This window comes from Taudactylus pleione, unplaced genomic scaffold (genome assembly GCF_031769625.1).
Source record: "Taudactylus pleione unplaced genomic scaffold, aTauple2 ptg000040l, whole genome shotgun sequence".
In the NCBI taxonomy this organism is placed as follows: Eukaryota; Metazoa; Chordata; class Amphibia; order Anura; family Myobatrachidae; genus Taudactylus; species Taudactylus pleione.
In genome coordinates this window covers 27,183,740-27,202,079 of record NW_028284442.1, presented here as the reverse complement: position 1 = coordinate 27,202,079, position 18,340 = coordinate 27,183,740, and the positions used below count along the sequence as shown (strand labels likewise).

At 44.0% G+C, this 18,340-nt stretch overlaps 1 protein-coding gene across 1 annotated transcript in view; it reads right to left on the bottom strand.

The window, feature by feature from the left end:
* DPH1 (diphthamide biosynthesis 1) overlaps positions 1-18,340 on the bottom strand; it is a 279,881-nt gene that overhangs the window by 239,598 nt on the left and 21,943 nt on the right. Inside the window, exon 2 of the mRNA XM_088453866.1 lies at positions 3,527-3,679. Within this exon, the coding sequence (XP_088309992.1) occupies positions 3,527-3,679 (153 nt within the window). The remainder of the gene's footprint in view (positions 1-3,526; positions 3,680-18,340) is intronic.

Below are 18,340 nucleotides of genomic sequence, written 5' to 3'. Positions count from 1 at the left end.
TCTTGTCCAGAGAAGGACTCGTACAGAAAAACTGGTGGGGCGGCCTGAACCGAAAAGACAGGGCGTACCCCTGAGAGACTACTTCTCGAACCCAGGCATCCGTGGTGGTATTGTGCCAACACTGGGCGAATTGGAGAAGTCGGCCTCCCACTCTGGGGTCCCCCAGAGAGAGGCCCGTCCCATCAGGCAGCAGGCTTATCCTCCTGTTTGGAAGAAGGGCGCCGAGCACTCCATGCCTGCTTCTTGGGCTTTGGTGCGGCCTTGGTCGCCGAATGTCTCGGGAAGGACTGGTCCTTGGCCTTACCCTGAACCCAAAAGGACCGAGAGGCAGAGCTCCTCACTTTAGCCGGCGCAGAGGCCGAAGGGAGAAAAGCCGACTTGGACTTAGCCAAAGTATCCACTATTTTGTCCAAATCCGGACCAAATAGTAAATCACCATTAAAAGGCAAGGCCTCCAGACCCTTTTTTGAATCTGCATCAGCCCTCCAGGACCTCAGCCACAGGGAGCGCCGAGCAGACACCGCTGCAGCCGACACCCTAGAAGTGAGCAGGCTGGCATCCAAAGACGCTTCCCCAATATAGGAAGCTGCATCCCGCATCTGTCCCACTAACGCTCTCTGGATATCCGGAGCCTCATCAGGAAAGGTATCCTCCAAGGCATTGGCCCATGCCTCAATGGCTTTAGCCACCCAGGAGATAGCCATGGACGGGCGAGCCACCGCCCCGGAAAGAGAATAAATGGACTTTAAACAAGTCTCCACCTTCCTGTCCGTGGGATCCTTCAAAGAGGAGATAGACAGCAATGGCAGCGTCGCGCTTTTGATCAAGCGGGTAACGTGGGAATCCACCGCCGGCGGAGTTTCCCATTTCCTGCAATGAGCTTCAGGAAAAGGATAGTTCGCCGCCAACCTCTTCTGTGGATGGAACCTCTTACTGGGTAATTGCCAAGCCGCCGCCATATGATCCGATAATTGATCAGACAGGGGGAACACAGTTGAAGTCACCTTGGCCTTTTTAAAATTAGGAAACTTCGACCTAGGAGCCGGCGCATCATCCTCAACATGTAGGATAGCCCGCACCGCCCTAACTAAGGCTGGAACATTAATGGAGGACTTAGCTTCCACCTCCTGCCCCATGACATCAGAGTCAGAGTCCTCATGGATTTCTCCATCATCTGAGGACACTTCCGAGTCCGACAACTGCGCAGCTAGTGAACTCACAACCGGACGTTTAGACGCCCTTGGTGGCACATCACCTTGCAACATGGACTGAAACGCCGAGGATGAAGCCGCCAGACTCTGCATGGAGCTGGATAGAACATCCACCCAAGGCGGAGGAGCCGTCGGAGCAAAACTCTGCAAAGGCACTACAGACGGACGCGTCCCTGGGGAAGACTGCACATACACAGGCAGTCCCGAGTAAGGACCCACAGTCTGGGCCCCGGGGGGAGACCGCAACATTTGTGGAACCCCCGGGGAATGGGGGATGGTGGGCTGCGGCAACGCCCTAGAAGGGACCGCTGATGGGACCGATAACCGGTCCGCAATAGACGCCAGCACCTGTGAAAACATCGCCCAAGGAGGGTCCTGTGATACAGGGGGGTTGGAGGGGCCCGGTACCAGCTGGCACCGCCCGCACAGACCATCCTGAGATAAGTCCTCCCCATCAACTCCAGCAGCACAGCGTCTGCAGGAAAATAACACAGGAGCCACAGAGCGCTCAGTCTCCTCATCAGACATGATACCGTAAATCACAAGAAATAGGTATCACCAGAGGAATTACGGTTTTAACACCCGCACACTCACCAGTATGCGACACAACAGCCCAGATATGGTACTGTGTAGCACACAACAGTATGTGACTGACCCCACAAATACGTGTTTTATATAAGTGAGGGTCTCAGAAAAACGCCCTTCCCCCACACACCTGCCGGGCCGTAGGAGAAGGAAAGGGATAGTTATAAGCTGACAGCAAGGAGAATAAGTCACAGACAGGCAGCACTAGCAATAGTCACATACAATGCAAAAAAGTTAGTACTCACTGCACCTTCCGCTACAATCAACCGCCCAGATTCAGTGTCTGGGAGGGCTATAGCGCTGTGTACACTGTCCTTTAGCAGGGGAGAGGTACACAGGGGGACCGGTCCACTTGATACCGCCTGGGAGTCTGCGATGTGCCAGTAAAGATGGCCGCCGGAGACCTCAGAGGAGGAGTGGCCGAGAGATAAGAGCAGCTCAGCGACGCCAGACTGCTAGTTGAAAGGCGCGCTGAGCTGAGGGGAGGAGCCGCTAGACAGGGAAGGCTGCCTCCCCTGGCTAGCAATTAACCCCCGGGTTGCCGGTCCCGCTACCAGCCTGTTACCCTGGTGGTCTAGCGGACACGCGGGGTATTCCTCAATTGAGGGGGAGCCCGCCGCCGCTAGCGCCTCCGGTCTGTCCCCAGAGACCGGAGGCTTCTGACTGCATGAAAAGTATCCGCGGGCCGCCGCACGTGGCGACCCGCGGCTTACCTGATCCCCGTCGCGTCCGGCAGCAGTCAAGGGAGTCCCCAGAGCCCGGCTAGTACAGGCTCTGGGGTCCCGCCGCGATCCCCAGAGCTGTACTGGCGTCGCGGCGCCAGCGGGGAGGAGCGGCAGCGTGGACGTCCTAAAGGACAGTCTGATGCTGCCGCTCTAAAAGTGTAAAAAAAGTAGAAAAAAATAAAAAATGTATCTTTTAAAATAAAGCTTAGGGGCTGCTCCTGCAGCCCCGCTGCGACAGGGTGACCCGACTCCGGCCGGGCACCAACTAAAACTGAGGTGCCTATGGCCGGGGTATAGAGGAGGACGGACCCAAGTGCATCCTGGGGGCAGCAAAGCTTTAACTGCGTGGTGCCCGTGGATCCAGATCCAGCTATACCCCCAAGGTCAACCCTGTGGACCCCCTATGGACCCTGAAGTAGAAAGGAGTATAATTGGAGGGTCAGTTGAGGTCGAATATATAAAACAACTCAGAAAAACGCATTCTCTGCTTTTTGACTAATAGGAGATCCCGTTAGTACATTAACCTAAAGATGGGTGAGGTGCTAAAGCGGTCTATGTGGATGTTATAATTTACTTCAACTGAGCTGCAGTAGAATGTCAGGTAAACAGTGAATAATGCTTTTGCTTCATGGTTTATATGTGAAAATGTCAGTTTTGGGGATAAGTGGTCAGAAAAACAGGCTCCATCAAGATAAACTAACTCCACACCGAGAACACTAAGTTCCTTCATTTTCCATGTGATTTTCATTTTCCAAAACATAATACTGTAGGGTGCGATATCCTGAAAGTCCTGAGATTTTGAGGAGCAAAGCGGCAATATTTAGTGAGGTAAAGCCAGGTTTTGCCATACTGAAGATTGCCTCTTTAAATTTATAACTTGCCAATCTCTTTCAGAATCCCGCACCCTATTACATTTGGCCCATCTGCAAAATCTTCATCTAAATTGATTCTAAAAAACAAACAACAATTCTAAACATTAGTAAGGCTTGATTGAAGAATCCATACCTCTTTTGGCAGAAGCTTGTCGAATCCTCCATATAGTCTTGGGAATCTCAAAATTGTAGTTTTGAGGCAGGACAGATATGGCTTCCAAGAGCAAAGGATTCTGGGAGATTTCATCAGGGATTTGGTTAGCCACACGACGAATCGGGGTGCGACCTGCAGAGACCATATATGGAGGTTTAATTAATCAGTGGATTTTGTATGAAGACACCACAAAATATCTTCAGTCTCTATCTAACTCCATTGGAATAACAACATTTATATTAATATATGTTCTGCCATCGGCCGTCAGTAAAAGTAAACCATCACCATTTTGTGACAGCCGTGATTTGAATGTTGTAAACAGTTATCTAGTAACAGTATCATCAGCTGCAGGATTTTAATCATATAAATTCAATTACTTAAAATTAACAGCACAGATAAGTATTTTAATATATCAAAGCCAGACACCCTTATGTACAACCCGACCACCAAGCCGTGAATTTATTAAATCCCAACCAACTTGAAAAGGAACAATATCTGCAAGAATTGCGATTTAAATGTCAGTATCCAAAAATATCCGAGCAATCCATTGAGTAATAAAGAAAAATAAATAACATCATTCACATGGGAAAACAATTAGATGAAAAAAGGAGGGATACAGAACAGCGGCGTATAGGTTTTTTTTTTATTTTTCTCTTTTCCACGTTGAGTGCCTCCTCCCCTACAGAACAAATGCTTAATAATTATGTTCATCTCGTCTCAGAAACTGTCAATAACCCGAAACGAGAGAGGCCCAATGCCTGATAATATCACAGACAATATGCAGAGACCCCCAGAGCACAATTGTAACAAACTAATATTGGAGTTGCAAAACAACATTACCTCCAAAAGGAAATCTGCATAATTAATTTCACTATTGTACAAAATTAATTTAAACAAATGAATTTAGTTGGGAGAGGGGGGGGGGGGCAGACAGCTGTCAGAGGGGATTCACTAAGCTCCAATTAAAAGCTCAAAATCCTAATTAAATTAACCCCTCTCACTACCACTAGAATAGGTGGGCAGTGGGTGGCCGGGGGTTGTTTATTTCAATTGGCAAAAAAAACCTGAGAGATTTCCAAACACTTCTAGAGTCAGTGAGCAGTTTCTGTCCGCCTTGCTAAACATCCATTTATGTACTTACCTTCCTTCCAAGAGTGCGGTTAATCCTCTTAACACCATTAATGTATCCTCATACAAAATCCAGCTGTAATGAGTCCCACAGAATGGCTATGAGGGGGGGGGATGCTGTTTCTTTAGGTTTGTTTTACAAATCTCTCTAAATTCCATCCCTTTATAAGTTATATTCCTTTTACCTGTGGTTCTCACTTCAGCACCTTCCGGATGAGTACTGTAGGTAAGTATGGCTCAACCAATGGCAGGTATAAAGTAGGAGTTATGCATGGTATCAAATATGACATAGTGAGAGCTTACCCATAACACAATGCTTGAAATAGCCTCTTTCATGCATTAACAAACTGTCGTTAAATCTGAATAGACAGATTCCTAAAAAGGCATTATTAAGAATTGTTGATAAACCACACACACAAAAAAAAAAAAAAAAAACATACACGCATACAAATGCACTGATTTTTCTGCCCGGTGAATGCCCACTTTCCAGGGCGCAAGGCCAAGGCACAGTCGTTGTACGGGCAGCTTGTCAAGAGAGACACCCAGCTGCATGAAAAAAGCACAGGGCACATCCTTAAGATGCACCCGGCACTCATTTCGTGTCAAGTGCGCCGGGGGCAGGAGGGATGTAGTCAGGACACCGGCGGCCGAAATCCCGACACTTAAAGCCCGACATGGGGCACCCTCCCAGGAGGGTTAGTCTAGGGGAAGCGGGGGGTTAGGGCTAGGCACTAAGGGGGGAGGTTAAAGTTAGGCTCCACTAAGGAAGGGTTAGGGTAGAGAGAGGGGAGGGTTAGGGTACTTACCACCTCCTGTCGGGATTTCGAACAGTCGGTATTCCGCTGTCCATATTTGATCCATTACATACAGATTCCGGGCAGGCATACTGGTTCAAGACGCCTCTGCTATGGCACTACCCCTGCATTCTATCTTCTCTCCTACCAACCCACAATCTTTTTTTTTTTTTTTTTTTTTAATTCTGGTTATTAAAGATTTTTCAGGAAGTCAAATAAAGCGAAAAGCATTTTCGTATACAGATGACAGTGAGGGTTTCATAATACACGTTTAATTAATAGTATAGCCAACCATATATTCAGTCAAATAAAGATAGGCAGTTGAAGTGACACAACAATTAGGAGGCGAACGAAGAATGAACACTCTTGAGGTTACAACTGCTAGAAGCCAGTTTACAAGAATTATCCAGAAAGCTTTAAAGTGTGAAGTGTGGGAAGAAACTAGGGAAGGTGGAGAAGTAAGAGAGAGAGGGGGATACGAGAGGAGGGGTACCTACCGGCATGTACTGCCAATATAAAAAAATCAGTAATACAAAAGTAGTGAAGTTGTAATAAGGTCAAAGGGGGTTTCGGCCTTAAAACTAGTCTGTCCATTGCGTCCAAATTTTCACGAGATAGGACTCAATCTTGCATGATACGTCAGCCTTACGATACATAGTGCTTATTGCATTGATGGAGGTGAAATGGACGGGGGTGTAGTCGACTACCGGCGTGTGGCATTTTGACGAGTTTAATATAGGTTTGATTAATTTTTGCGTTGGGTGAGGAAGATGGGGGACAGGTCGGGATAATAATGAATACAATGGTGTATTAGGTATCTGAACCACTGATATTGGTCCGATTTCTATCCAGTAGGGCTGTATATACTGTATGTACAAGACTACCAAATGTGCAGAATGGCTCCCCGCTGACAACACTTACACCAGCAAAGTTCAGAAGTGACTGGATAAATTGAATGAAGTCGAGTAGGGACCAGATACCAGCGAAAGTAGAGCTTATAAGCGTTCTCTTTAACACACACAGAGATTGAACTTTTAGCCACCTCTAATCAAATTTTAGACCATTCCTCTGGCTCACCCACCTCTCGCACCCCTGCCAACTCATGTGTCTCTTTTTGGGACTGATGAAAGGAAAGCACAACTGGTAGATGGTAAAGATCATACCTTTGATAGTCTGAATGATGACATAGTAGTTCTATGGAAGAAATAAGTACTAGGTTAGAAGGGTTTGGTCATGACTGATAAAAGTGGCGGATTTGCAGGACTTGGTAAAAGACTATGTGGAAGAGAGTAATTAATGGGTAGACAGACTTGTAAAGTCTGGGGTCACCCCACATTTTCTTTGCACTCCGACGCATTAAATCCTTTGCCAATTACATCACATCTGATAGAGGCTGGAGACAGACGATTCAACAAGGAAGCAAGAACAGAATAATACGCTGCACTGCCTGTACCTAATCAGACCAGTATGTGCGTGTAATAAAAAGAGAATGTAATTTATTAAATATTTAATAAATTACATTATGTGTTGTGTACTAAAATGTATACTAGCAATATATAAAGGAATAACATCTAAAGTTATTACTTTCAAATAAAATCTGGACTTAAACAACATATTTAATGTGACATAACAAGGATAATAAAAGTTCAGAGGTATTTTAGAGCAATAGTGGGCAGCAGTGTACAGATTCGTATACAGATGTGATCTCATAGACCTAGCTCCAATATACCACATGGTGCGAGACGCCTTGCGCTAGTGAGCAGTCAAATCCCGTGCAGCTCAGCTAGCAATTTCGCCTGAAAATGCATCTTAGTCATAAACTGCTGCAACAAACCACTTCCTGCGACTGCACTGATTAACCTGATATGCGACACTTGTAAATCTGTGCGCGACTGTCTGTATGCGAAGCACAACGGACATTGGCGTGGAAAAAAGTTGCGTCCACTGCATCATAGCACTTGTTTATCTGTGTGCAACTGTGTCTATATACAAAGTGTCTGATATCAAAATAATCAGTGCAATCTCATGAAGCAAGCAAGCCGAGTCGATTGGGACCAGGCACGCCGGAAGCAAAAGCTCATGAGGACACATCTGTATAAATGTGTCACATTAATCAATGCAGTCTTGTGAAGCGGGGTTGTTGCATCGGTTTGCGACTAAGGCCCGTATTCAATTAGAGGTGAAAAGTCTGAGAAGTTTCGCCTGTCTGACTTGTGCCTCCTTCGCCCGTTTCAGAGGCAAAAACTCTCCGTGCGCGTCCCCACTTTTCATCCTATTCAATTCCTAAACAAGCGAAAACGGAGAGCGGCGAATGCGGAACAGGCAGAAAATACCGGCAGAATTGGGGAAATCAGTCCATACCCCCAAAAAAGATACACTTACATAGGGCAGGGTTTGCAAAATACGCACTATAGCGCGTTTCTATGAGTTACAGCAATCTGGGGACCCAGTTTTAAAAACTGATCGGGTCCCGCAGGACGCGCTGGCGCTGTGTGTGCTGCAGCAGCTAGTTGATGCGCAGCGCCGTCTCCCCGGCCAATCACCATATGGCGGCGTGTCCTCTAGCCAATCACCGCATGGCAGGGTGCCCTCCAGCCAATCACCGCATGGCAGGGTGCCCTCCAGCCAATCCCCGCATGGCAGAGTGCCCTCCAGCCAATCCCCGCGCAGAATAATTGAGTCCCACACCAGCACGGAGGACTAAGCTGCTCCTGACAGGACTAATCTGCCGGCAGACACCATGCCATACCGGTGCACCCAGCCAGACAGACATTGTGCATACAGAAGATACTGCCCGAGAGCCGCTATACGGAGCATCGGACTTAAGATACCACTCCAACATAGGGGCAATAGGAGGGTGCATTCGAAGGACTGATAACTAAATCACTTGTACCCCATGTGCCGTCTATCCTTACCCCCTTACTGTTGCAGCTGCAATGCTAACCCACTCCCTAACCCAAGTACTGCCCCCAGTATTACTTTCCCCTAACCCCCTCCCTGCCCTCTAGTACTGCCCTAGTTATCTACCCTTACCCCACCCTAACCCCAGTATTGCCTGCCCCCTGACCTCGTCCTCAGTACTGCCCTAGCTGCTAACAACTCTTTCCCTCCTCTACCTCCCAAGCTGCCATCTACACTTGCCCCCTCCCTACACCCAGAACTGCCTGTCCCTAACCTTCTCCTTGCCCCCCAGCACTGTCTCAACAACTGTGTGCATTTTACCCCTGCCCCCAGCCCTGCCTTCCCTTACTTCCCTTTCTAGCTGCACTCTACCCCAACTTCTCCTTGCCTTTACCCCCAGCTTTACCCCAACCGCTAAATACCCCCCCAGCACTGTTCCAACTCCTTCCTGCCCTCAACCCCCATAATATGTGACAGGACCCAGAAAAAGTGGTGTAGGACCCCAATTTTTTTTTTAAAGTGAGGGGTCCCTGGGACCCACAATATTTTTGTTCAGCGCGATCACTGATAGGGAATCAATGTAGATGTGTACTAATAGCCCTAATAAAGCTGTTTGGGGTACTTAAGTTGTTTAAATTGCTTCTAATTAGTGTCTTTGCAAAAGTGGTGAAGAATGGCATAAAGCAGTATTTTTTGGTGAAAATAAGAAGTCCAGTCAAATTTGGGGTACTTGCAAATGGGTGCTAGCATATTTTTAGGTCTCTAAAGTGAACTTTTAAAAAACTTCAAAAACGAGCTTGCGCTTGGCGGACTACTAAGATTCGTTACCTGGGCGTCTTTGTTACAAACCACTATAACACTCTCTATAATGAGAATTTTATATATTGGTTATCATCCATCAATGCAGACCTGCACAGGTGGCAATCTCTTAATACCTCTTGGTTAGGTCGTATAGTGGTCCTCAAAATTAATATACTTCCATGTCTCTTATACCAGTTTCAAACCTTACCGGTTAAAGTTCCAGAGTCAACTTTAGCTCAATTACACACATGGTTTCTCCGCTTTGTATGGAGGAACAAAGTACCCAGAACGGGATTTTCGTCTTTACGGAGGCGTGTAGAGGAAGGAGGGAGGGAGAGAGGGAGGGAGAGAGGGAGGGAGAGAGAGAGGGAGGGAGGGAGAGAGGGAGGGAGAGAGAGAGGGAGAGAGAGAGGGAGGGAGAGAGGGAGAGAGGGAGGGAGAGAGGGAGGGAGGGGTATCCCGGATATCCGTTTATACTACTACGCCTCTCATTTGAGTCAAGCTGTTGCATGGTTTGCCCCCACCTCCATTCTTCGGTCTCCAATTAGAGACGGATTTAGGCCGCGCTGCCTCACTGGCCTCCCAACTGCTATTACTCTCCAAATCCAGACTTCCTTATATTGGTCTACAACCTATCCTTAAATTTACTTGTCAGATTTGGGATTACTGTACCCGCTGCTTTAAACTTCTCTCATCTCCCTCTTTCCTTACCCCTATATGGGACAACCTTGCCTTCCCACCAGGTCAATCCATGGTCCGTGCTCGCCCCTGAGTAAACAGTAATATCCGTTTTATTATAGATATTTTGGATAACGTTATGTATGTTGCTACCGAATATTATAACTAAATATAAGTTCCCTGCAGTGAACCCTTTTCTATGCTTTCAATTGAGGCTTTTTGTATCCTCTCTGGCTAGCCCTATACCACTTTGCCCTCTATCAACACTTGAATCTCTGTTATCGTAGTCCCTTAACTCAGGACATTGTATCCGTCACTTATTCTCTCCTCTTATCGTGCGGGCAGTCTTCTTCCACATCGTTTGATCTACAGTGGGAAAGAGACCTAGGTCCTCCACCATATGAGCAGACTTGGTCTGATATATATACCTCACTCTCAAAGACATCTATTTCGACCCTGGTGAAGGAGAATGCCTACAAGATCTTTTACAGATGGTACCTGGTCCCCACTAGATTATCTAAGATGTTTCCATCAGTTTCCCCTCGGTGCTGGAGAGGTTGCGGTGCCCTAGGTTCTTTTATTCATATCTGGTGGACTTGCCCCAAAATAGCACATTATTGGGACATGATTGCAAACTTATTAAGCAAGGTAGTTAATACTCCCATAATTAAAGACCCTTGGTCTTTTCTCTTGGGCTTGCCAATAGCAACGTTAGACACAATCTCCAGTAAGTTGGTGGTTCAAATATTGAACGCGGCCAGATGCCTCGTTGCATTATATTGGAAACGTTTAGACACTCCTCCTCTCCGCCTAGTTACTGATAGAATTTGGCACTTGGCAAGTATGGAAAAGATCACTGCATATCTTAATAATAGATCATCTAATTTTGTACAGATTTGGAACCCTTGGTATAATCAAAACCCCTCATATAGCTCCCACTTGCTGGGTGGTCTTTTGGCCCTTCTTTTCTGATCAACTGCTTTTAAATATTCACTTACTTTCTCTCTTTTTACTTTATAGGTGTTTCCTACAGACTCTTTTGATTCTATTTTAGTACCGTTGTACCAGCGAGGCCTTCTACCCCAACCCTACTCCGTATTTTTTTCTCCCCCCCCCTCATTCTCTGCTCTTCTTTTCTTTTGTGTCTTGTCTTCTCCTACCTTTGTTTTTGCAGCTAATGTTGCACAATTGTATACAATCTCTTGTTATACCATATACGATTTTCTATGATTAATATATCCTTCGGATGTCTATTTTGACTCACAATGTTTTCCACTTTGTCATCTGAAGGCGTATGTTATGTATGTCTTATATAATTTAATTAAAAATAAACGATTTAAAAAAAAAAAAAACGCTCCTGCAATCCTAAAAATACCTAACCCATCCTTTGCAGACCGCCAAGAAGTCTATTTCGCTAGCTTTTATGCTTGTCCCCCCACTTTTTACTTTATCGCCCCCAAAACGAAAGTACTTTTTTGGGGTGTTCTGAGGTCATTTTTGTGAAAAAAATGTATCCAATTTGTCCTTTGGGGGGCTGTCCCAAAGGTTCTGAGTAGTTTCCCCACGTTTGCACCCCCAAAATAAAGATTTTGCACTTTTCACCTGCTATTCATAGGATATACTTTTCTGCCTATTACAATGCATTGAGTTTCTGCTTAGGCGAAAACGTCCTGGAATTGAATACAGAGATACTTTGAAAACAGGCGGAAAGTCCGAATCCACGAAAACTTTTCTTCAAAAGGCACTTTTAGCCTCTAATTGAATACAGGCCTAAAATGCATTTTTGGCCAAAAATATACGTGAAAAATAGGTTTGGTGCAAGCCAATTCACAGGGGACCTGGCGACTCTCTTGCACCAGGCGTTTTTTACCGCATAGCATATTGAGGCCAGGTGTATGAGAACACATATGTAGTACATGTTCAACTAACATTATCAGCTCCTCCAGGTGCACAGATAATTAGGGAGCGAAGTGAAGGGGAAGCCATTACATCTTGAGAGTCACAGAGCGACTCACACACTGACACGGCCAGCACATCAGAATGCCAGTAGCAGCGGTAATTTGGCTGACAAGCATAGAGACGGCGACTAACAATACAGTGTGATTTGGAACACACGAATGCAATAGTTCATTTGGGGGGAAAAAAAAAAGTCCCATGTGTATCCAAACAGTGTTCACTTAAATCAATCTCACCTGGTCTGTAGGTCTCAAAATGTGGAATAGTATGACCCCATACCTGACTGCAGTCTGTCCATCAGTGTGGTGAGCTCTGAAGCTCTTAGGGGTATATTTACGAAGGTGTGGGATTTTAGAAGTAGAGATGGTGCCCACAGCAATCAATCAGATTATATTTAACATTTATCTAGCCCCTTCTAGAAGATAATAGCTAGAATCTGATTGGTTGCGGCAACATCTCCACTTCTAAAAACCCGCACTTTGTTAAATATTAGAGATGAGCAGTTCGGTTTTACTCGGATAGGTTTGGATCTCAAAAACAGCATCATATTGGCTAAGCGGCTCGCACATGTTTTGGAGAGCCAATAAGGTAAATGCGAACCTGCACTAATTTGGCAAAAAGGAATAAAAAGAACAGAACCCGCTCATCTTTAGTAAATATACACTAGTCTTGTGTAATGAGGTCATGCTTCCCTGCTCCCTCCTCCTCAAGGACAGAGTGCAGATGATGAGGTCCGTGGCCACCGCTCTGCAATAATTGGATGCCAAGCTTCCCATAATGCATGTGTCACTGTCAGTCTGACAGAAAGAAAATGTGCTAAATTAGGCACACCACTATAGGAGTTAAATACCTAATTTTGGAATGTTTTACTCAGTAAAGTAATGCATATAGCACTGGAGCACTCTTCCTACTGGCCAGGGTAGTCTGAATCCAAGATGGAGGCTCCATTCTGTGACAGCGCGCACCCATATGATCATTATTATTCTAGATGTTTCTACAGGTAATAGTGTTTTCAGTGTCACAATTTGCATTGATATTTGCAACACGCTTTGGCAAATATGACTGATGGTATCTACAATCCACCAGCAAGCAGAATGTGAAACTAACCAACAGAAATTCTTTTATTCTTCTCTCATTTTCCAATTATACAAATGTTCCTATTGTGTCACTCAGCCCACATAGTACATGGGGTTTTCATTTTTACATAATTAACCTGTGACAAATAACATATCTCTATGTCCATTTGCTTGAGGCATGCTGTTACATCTAACATTCCTACAGGTTTTCCATCTTCAGGTTTGTGATTTGCATTCGCACCCGCTACAAACATAAAAACCTCAAAGTTACCAGTTTTGAATAGAACAACAATGACAGCTTGTTGCACTACAAAGTCCAGAGCACCGATTTGAAACATGTGTAACAACTGTAAAAGACCTTGGGGAAGATTTACTTTTGCTCCGTTTGTCAAAGCCGCCGATAATCAGCGGCTTTGACAAACGGATTTAAAGCGGCAACATACATAAATGCTAAACCAGACAGAGTACTGCACAAACTCATGCCCACTGATGATGGAAGTGTTGAAGCCGGATAATTGGCTGAGATAGGATCGGTTTAAAATTAGATCTGCGCGACGCCATTTTGCGAATGGCCGCCCAGCGCCATTTTAGTGAAACACACCATTATAAGCACATACGGCGATGCTATTTAGCGTCGTGCGACTCCCACGCAATAGAAAGAAGTTAAAAGTCCTCACCATGTAAATACAGACAGTCACTAAAACATATAAAACGATTATCCCTGCAAAACACGTTCCATGGTGTACTCCACAAAACATAGTTGCACAGCGCTAACTAGCGTCTTTTCCTAATTCCCCAATACATACCCACTGCACACTTACATAAAAGGTTCCCTAGTATTAAAGTATAATATTCAAGGTTTATTCAGTAATTATTAATGTTGTGAAATAAAGATTATTTGATATCTAAGGTTTAGACCGTGTTTGGTGTTGTACTGATCCACTGTGTCTCAACAGATTCCGGTATCATCGGTGAGAAAATTGGAACATGCGTCTGCAAACTATGGACTATAGAGAGTTAAAACATTAAAATGTACTCTGTAATGTTAGCAGCTTAGATTAGCATGCAGCGGGAAAAAGGACACAAAGGACGGTTGGAGGCTGTTTATGTCTATTTGAATAGACTTATGAACTATCCTGTAACAAAAGCACCTTTAAGAAGAACCAATGGAATCATGTCAAACTTGTCTATTGTATTGCCTATCCCTGCAAGAGTATATATGTGCACTCTGACCCCAGTCTTGAGTCTTCTTGCTGTGCTGTTGACGGAGGTTTCTAATGCTGATGCCGGTATCTGGGCCCAGAGCGCGTGCGTATGTAACAACTGTACCTTGGGTCTGTATGATTTATTTGCGCTAATTGTATTTAGATCACAGCGTGCAACCATCTGTTTTTATATTGAATAATATCTTTTTGTGCTTTGGAACCACATTCAAAGTCTGAAAGCATTTATTTCTTGTGCAACCCATTACGCTGAATAGCGACAATTTTAGAAGGTATAGGAAGGAATATTGTTTAGAAGGTATAGACAGGAATCGATTTTAGAAGGTATAGATAGGTAGGAATCAATAGAAGATATGCAGGCAGTGCGTTCAATCAGGCCTAGCCAACCTTTGGCTCTCCAGCTGTTATGAAACTATAAGTCCCAGTATGCCCAGCAACAGTTTTAGTATTACCAAATAGCAAAACTGCATCAGGGCATGCTGAGACTTGTAGTTTCACAACAGCTGTATAGCCACAATTTGGCCAGGTCTGTGCTAAATACACTATGCTAGGGAAAGCATCTAGCAAACAATTAGACATAGGATAGTGGTTATATTCGTATAAAAGACCTTTTGCACCAGTTTTATATAATTAAACACCACGCCACTCCCCAAACAAAAAGGAGGAAGTAAAAAGCCAATCATCAAACTTGAATAATAATTCCAACTTTCCCAAATTGTGCATCATTTCTCGAGAACGGTCTCCGATTTACATGCAGAGTGTCTGGAATCGGTGTTCTGATTAGGTTAGCGTTTAACCTATATTTTAGGATACGGTGGATAACTGAATGACGTTACAAAGAATTATACAGATTATTAAACAAACATGATACATTATAAACATATCTTTATTGTATGTATAAAATTTGGAAAGCAATATCTCCTGCAGGCCTACACTATAACAGGATCTGGATTCGTTAGTACAGATTAGGATTTGATGGAAGGTGAATTGTACATGCATTTTATTTTTACATTTAGGTGAATTTTGAACTCAATACTGCATTGACTCCATCTATATATTAATGACAAGTAACTGTCTACATGTAGCAGACTGGATAAAGATCAGCTCTCAGTACAATGAGAACAATCACAAAGCAACTTAGAGTTCTCTGTACATCAGTTTGAACAGAAAGAAAGGGCAATAAATGTACAAGTCTGATTAAACAGTGATAAATCATACCTGCATAAAGAAAATGTGCACCTGTCTCTGCAAACGGTTATGGTTAATTATAGACAGACACAAAGGGTAATTTCTGCTTATAGAATCAATGCCTTGTTTAGGGGCTATTTATCATTAAATATTTGTAGTATATTCCCCGAAAACACCAGGGGATAGCCTTAAATATTAAGTATTCGCCATATGTACTATGGAGAGATCCCTCCATTTCAGACAGCAGTCGCAGCTCCCATAGGTTTTTATGGTGGGGTCGCAAAGCCGTCAGATTTACCTTCGCATTCCGGAGTTTGGCTGCCACAGCTTACGCCATCTGAAAATGGAGTTGCGCTGCTGTAGCCTATTGGCCACACATCGACATTTACTGGCAATGGGCGCCGCACATGATTGGTCTGTAGATCGCACATGTGCAGGAGTACAGATAGAGGATTGCAGAGGCCACCGACGCAGTCACTTCACTCCAAGCACATCGCAGGGACGGGCTCCTTTCAGAACCCTTGTACCTGAATGTGCTATTTAATAGATTCAGGCGACATTATTGTACGGCATCTATTCACAGTGAGGTAAGAGCTTGGGGGAAGTCCAGCATGTCCAAAAGTGCTGGGTACACCTCCAAATGTGATGAAAAAGGGTTAAGTCTTAAAAGACATGCCCCCTTTTCTTGTGGCCATGCGCCCCCTTACAGGCGCACTAGAGTATCCTTTCTATGGTCCTGTACCCTGCCCCACGTCGGACCTAGAATGAACACACTGTGTGTGCATACATATACACACACAGTTGTGAACATTTTTCCTATATGATTTATTATTACAGTACTTGACGTGAGATCTTTCCATTAATCTATATAATATAATAGTGATATAACCCAACTATCTGCTAGTAATATATCGTCCCATGCAAATATACTGTTTTTCCCTACAGTCATACCATTTGAAACAAAGGTAATTTTCCTCGTTTTATTGACATTACAGCCCCATTTATTTAAATTTGGGATTTTTGTGCCTCACTTTGCCCTTTTTTTTTTTATTTTTCATGTATTACATTTAAGATCCTTAATTTTCTTGCATTCCTTTTTTCACTAAATTACTACACATCTGATTTATCCCTTATGTGTATAGTACACTTTTACAAATCTTTGTATCATCTGCAGTAAAGATAAAAAGCTCCCTTGTAGGTCACAAGTGATCTCATGAATGAATACAATAAACACAACAAGATTGAGGACTTGATACATGAGGAACTCCTGGAGAACAGTTCCAAACTATTGATTAAATCACAGTCTCATGACCTTCAGCGAGATCTTTCTCTTTCCATGACCTCTGAATCAAAGCCAAGGATTTTCAGTTTCTGAATTTATTGTAGGAAACAGGGGCTTAGCTACAGTGGATGCCATTGCTATGTGACCCGGAGGCCTAGGGCGTATACCTCCAGGGCCCACCTCCCCATCTCCCACTGCTAATAACGGAGACTAAAGCCCGTATTCAATTTGAGGCGAAAAGTCCAGACTTTTCACCTCCTGCACTTTTCGCCTCCTTCGCCTGTTTTCCAGGCGGAAAAGTATAGCGCACGTGCCCGCTATTCCCCGTATTCGATTCCAAAGTAGGCGAAAACGGTAACAGGCGAAACTTGGATCAGCGAAAAAATACGGGAATTTGTGGGAAATAATTGTAGGACCCCCCTAAAGATGTCCAGACCTGGGGGATCACTATGGGTAGCCCCGTTATTGCCTGCAGAATAAAGTCGGGTTTTTAAATAGCTGCGGCAGGTGTTTTTTTCCCTGACTTTGAAGAAGTGATGCAGAAGAGCACTTAGCTTTTTTTTTGTTGTTTTTAAAAGTGGTCCCATCATATTTGGGGTACCTGAAAATGGGTACCAGCATATTGTTAAGTCCCTAAACGAATTTTTAAAAAATTCTGCAAAAAAAGCACCTGCCGCTAATAGCCTATTCTACAAAACACCTGCCGCATACTTACAGAATACCCCTGAACCTATTTTGTTTCTTTTAAACATTGTTAAATTTCCCCCCCCCCCATTTTTTTCTTTTTTTTTGGGAGGGGGGTGTCCCAATTTTTTTATTTTTTTTTACTTGTTTTTGTAAATTTCATTTTAAAAGGGGCCATTCCCAAGGGTGCAGGCTATTTTTTTTTAAAGCCTGCACCCCTAAACCCAAATTTTGCACTTGTTTTTCACCTGCTAAAGGGAAGTGAAAATGTATCCCCGTTTTTTTCAATTTACTTAATGCAGCATCTACGAAAAAAAATCGTGAATTTTCGAGAAATAACTGTAGGACCCCCCTAAAGATGTTCAGACCTCGGGGATGACTATGGGTACCCCCGTTTTTGCCTGCAGAAGAAAGTCGGCTTTTTAAATAGATGCGGCAGGTGGTTATTTTTCCCGACATTGAAGAAGTGATGCAGAAGAGCACTTAGGTTGTTTTTTTTTCATTTTTAAAAGCGGTCCCATCAAATTTGGGGTACATGAAAATGGGGGTAAGCATATTTTTAAGTCCCTAAAGGTAATTTAAATTCTTCAAAAATACACCTGCCGCTACTCTGCGCAATGAAAAAAAAAACACCTGCCACATACTTGGGGACCCCACCAGAAATTATTTAGTTAGTTTGGCATGTTTTCACTTTTTTTTTTTTACCCCAAAATTTTAAATAATTTTTTGGGGGCGTCACGGTTTTTTTTGGCACATTTCGTTTTAAGGGGGCGTTCAAAAGGGTGCAGGCTATTTTTTTTTAAGCCTGCACCCCTAAACCCCAAATCTGGACTTTTTATCACCGGCTATAGGTAATTGAAAAATTATCCCTGTTTTTTTTTTAAATGACCTTTCACCCCATTTACGAAAAAAAAACAGGAATATTTGGGAAAAATGCCTGGGACCCCCCTAAAGATGTCCGGACATGGGGGATCACTATGGGTACCCCCATTTTTGCCTGCTGAAGGAAGTCAGTGCAATTTTGCAGCTATGAAGAAGTTGTAAAGAATAGCACTTAGATAATTTTTTGGGGGAAAATAACT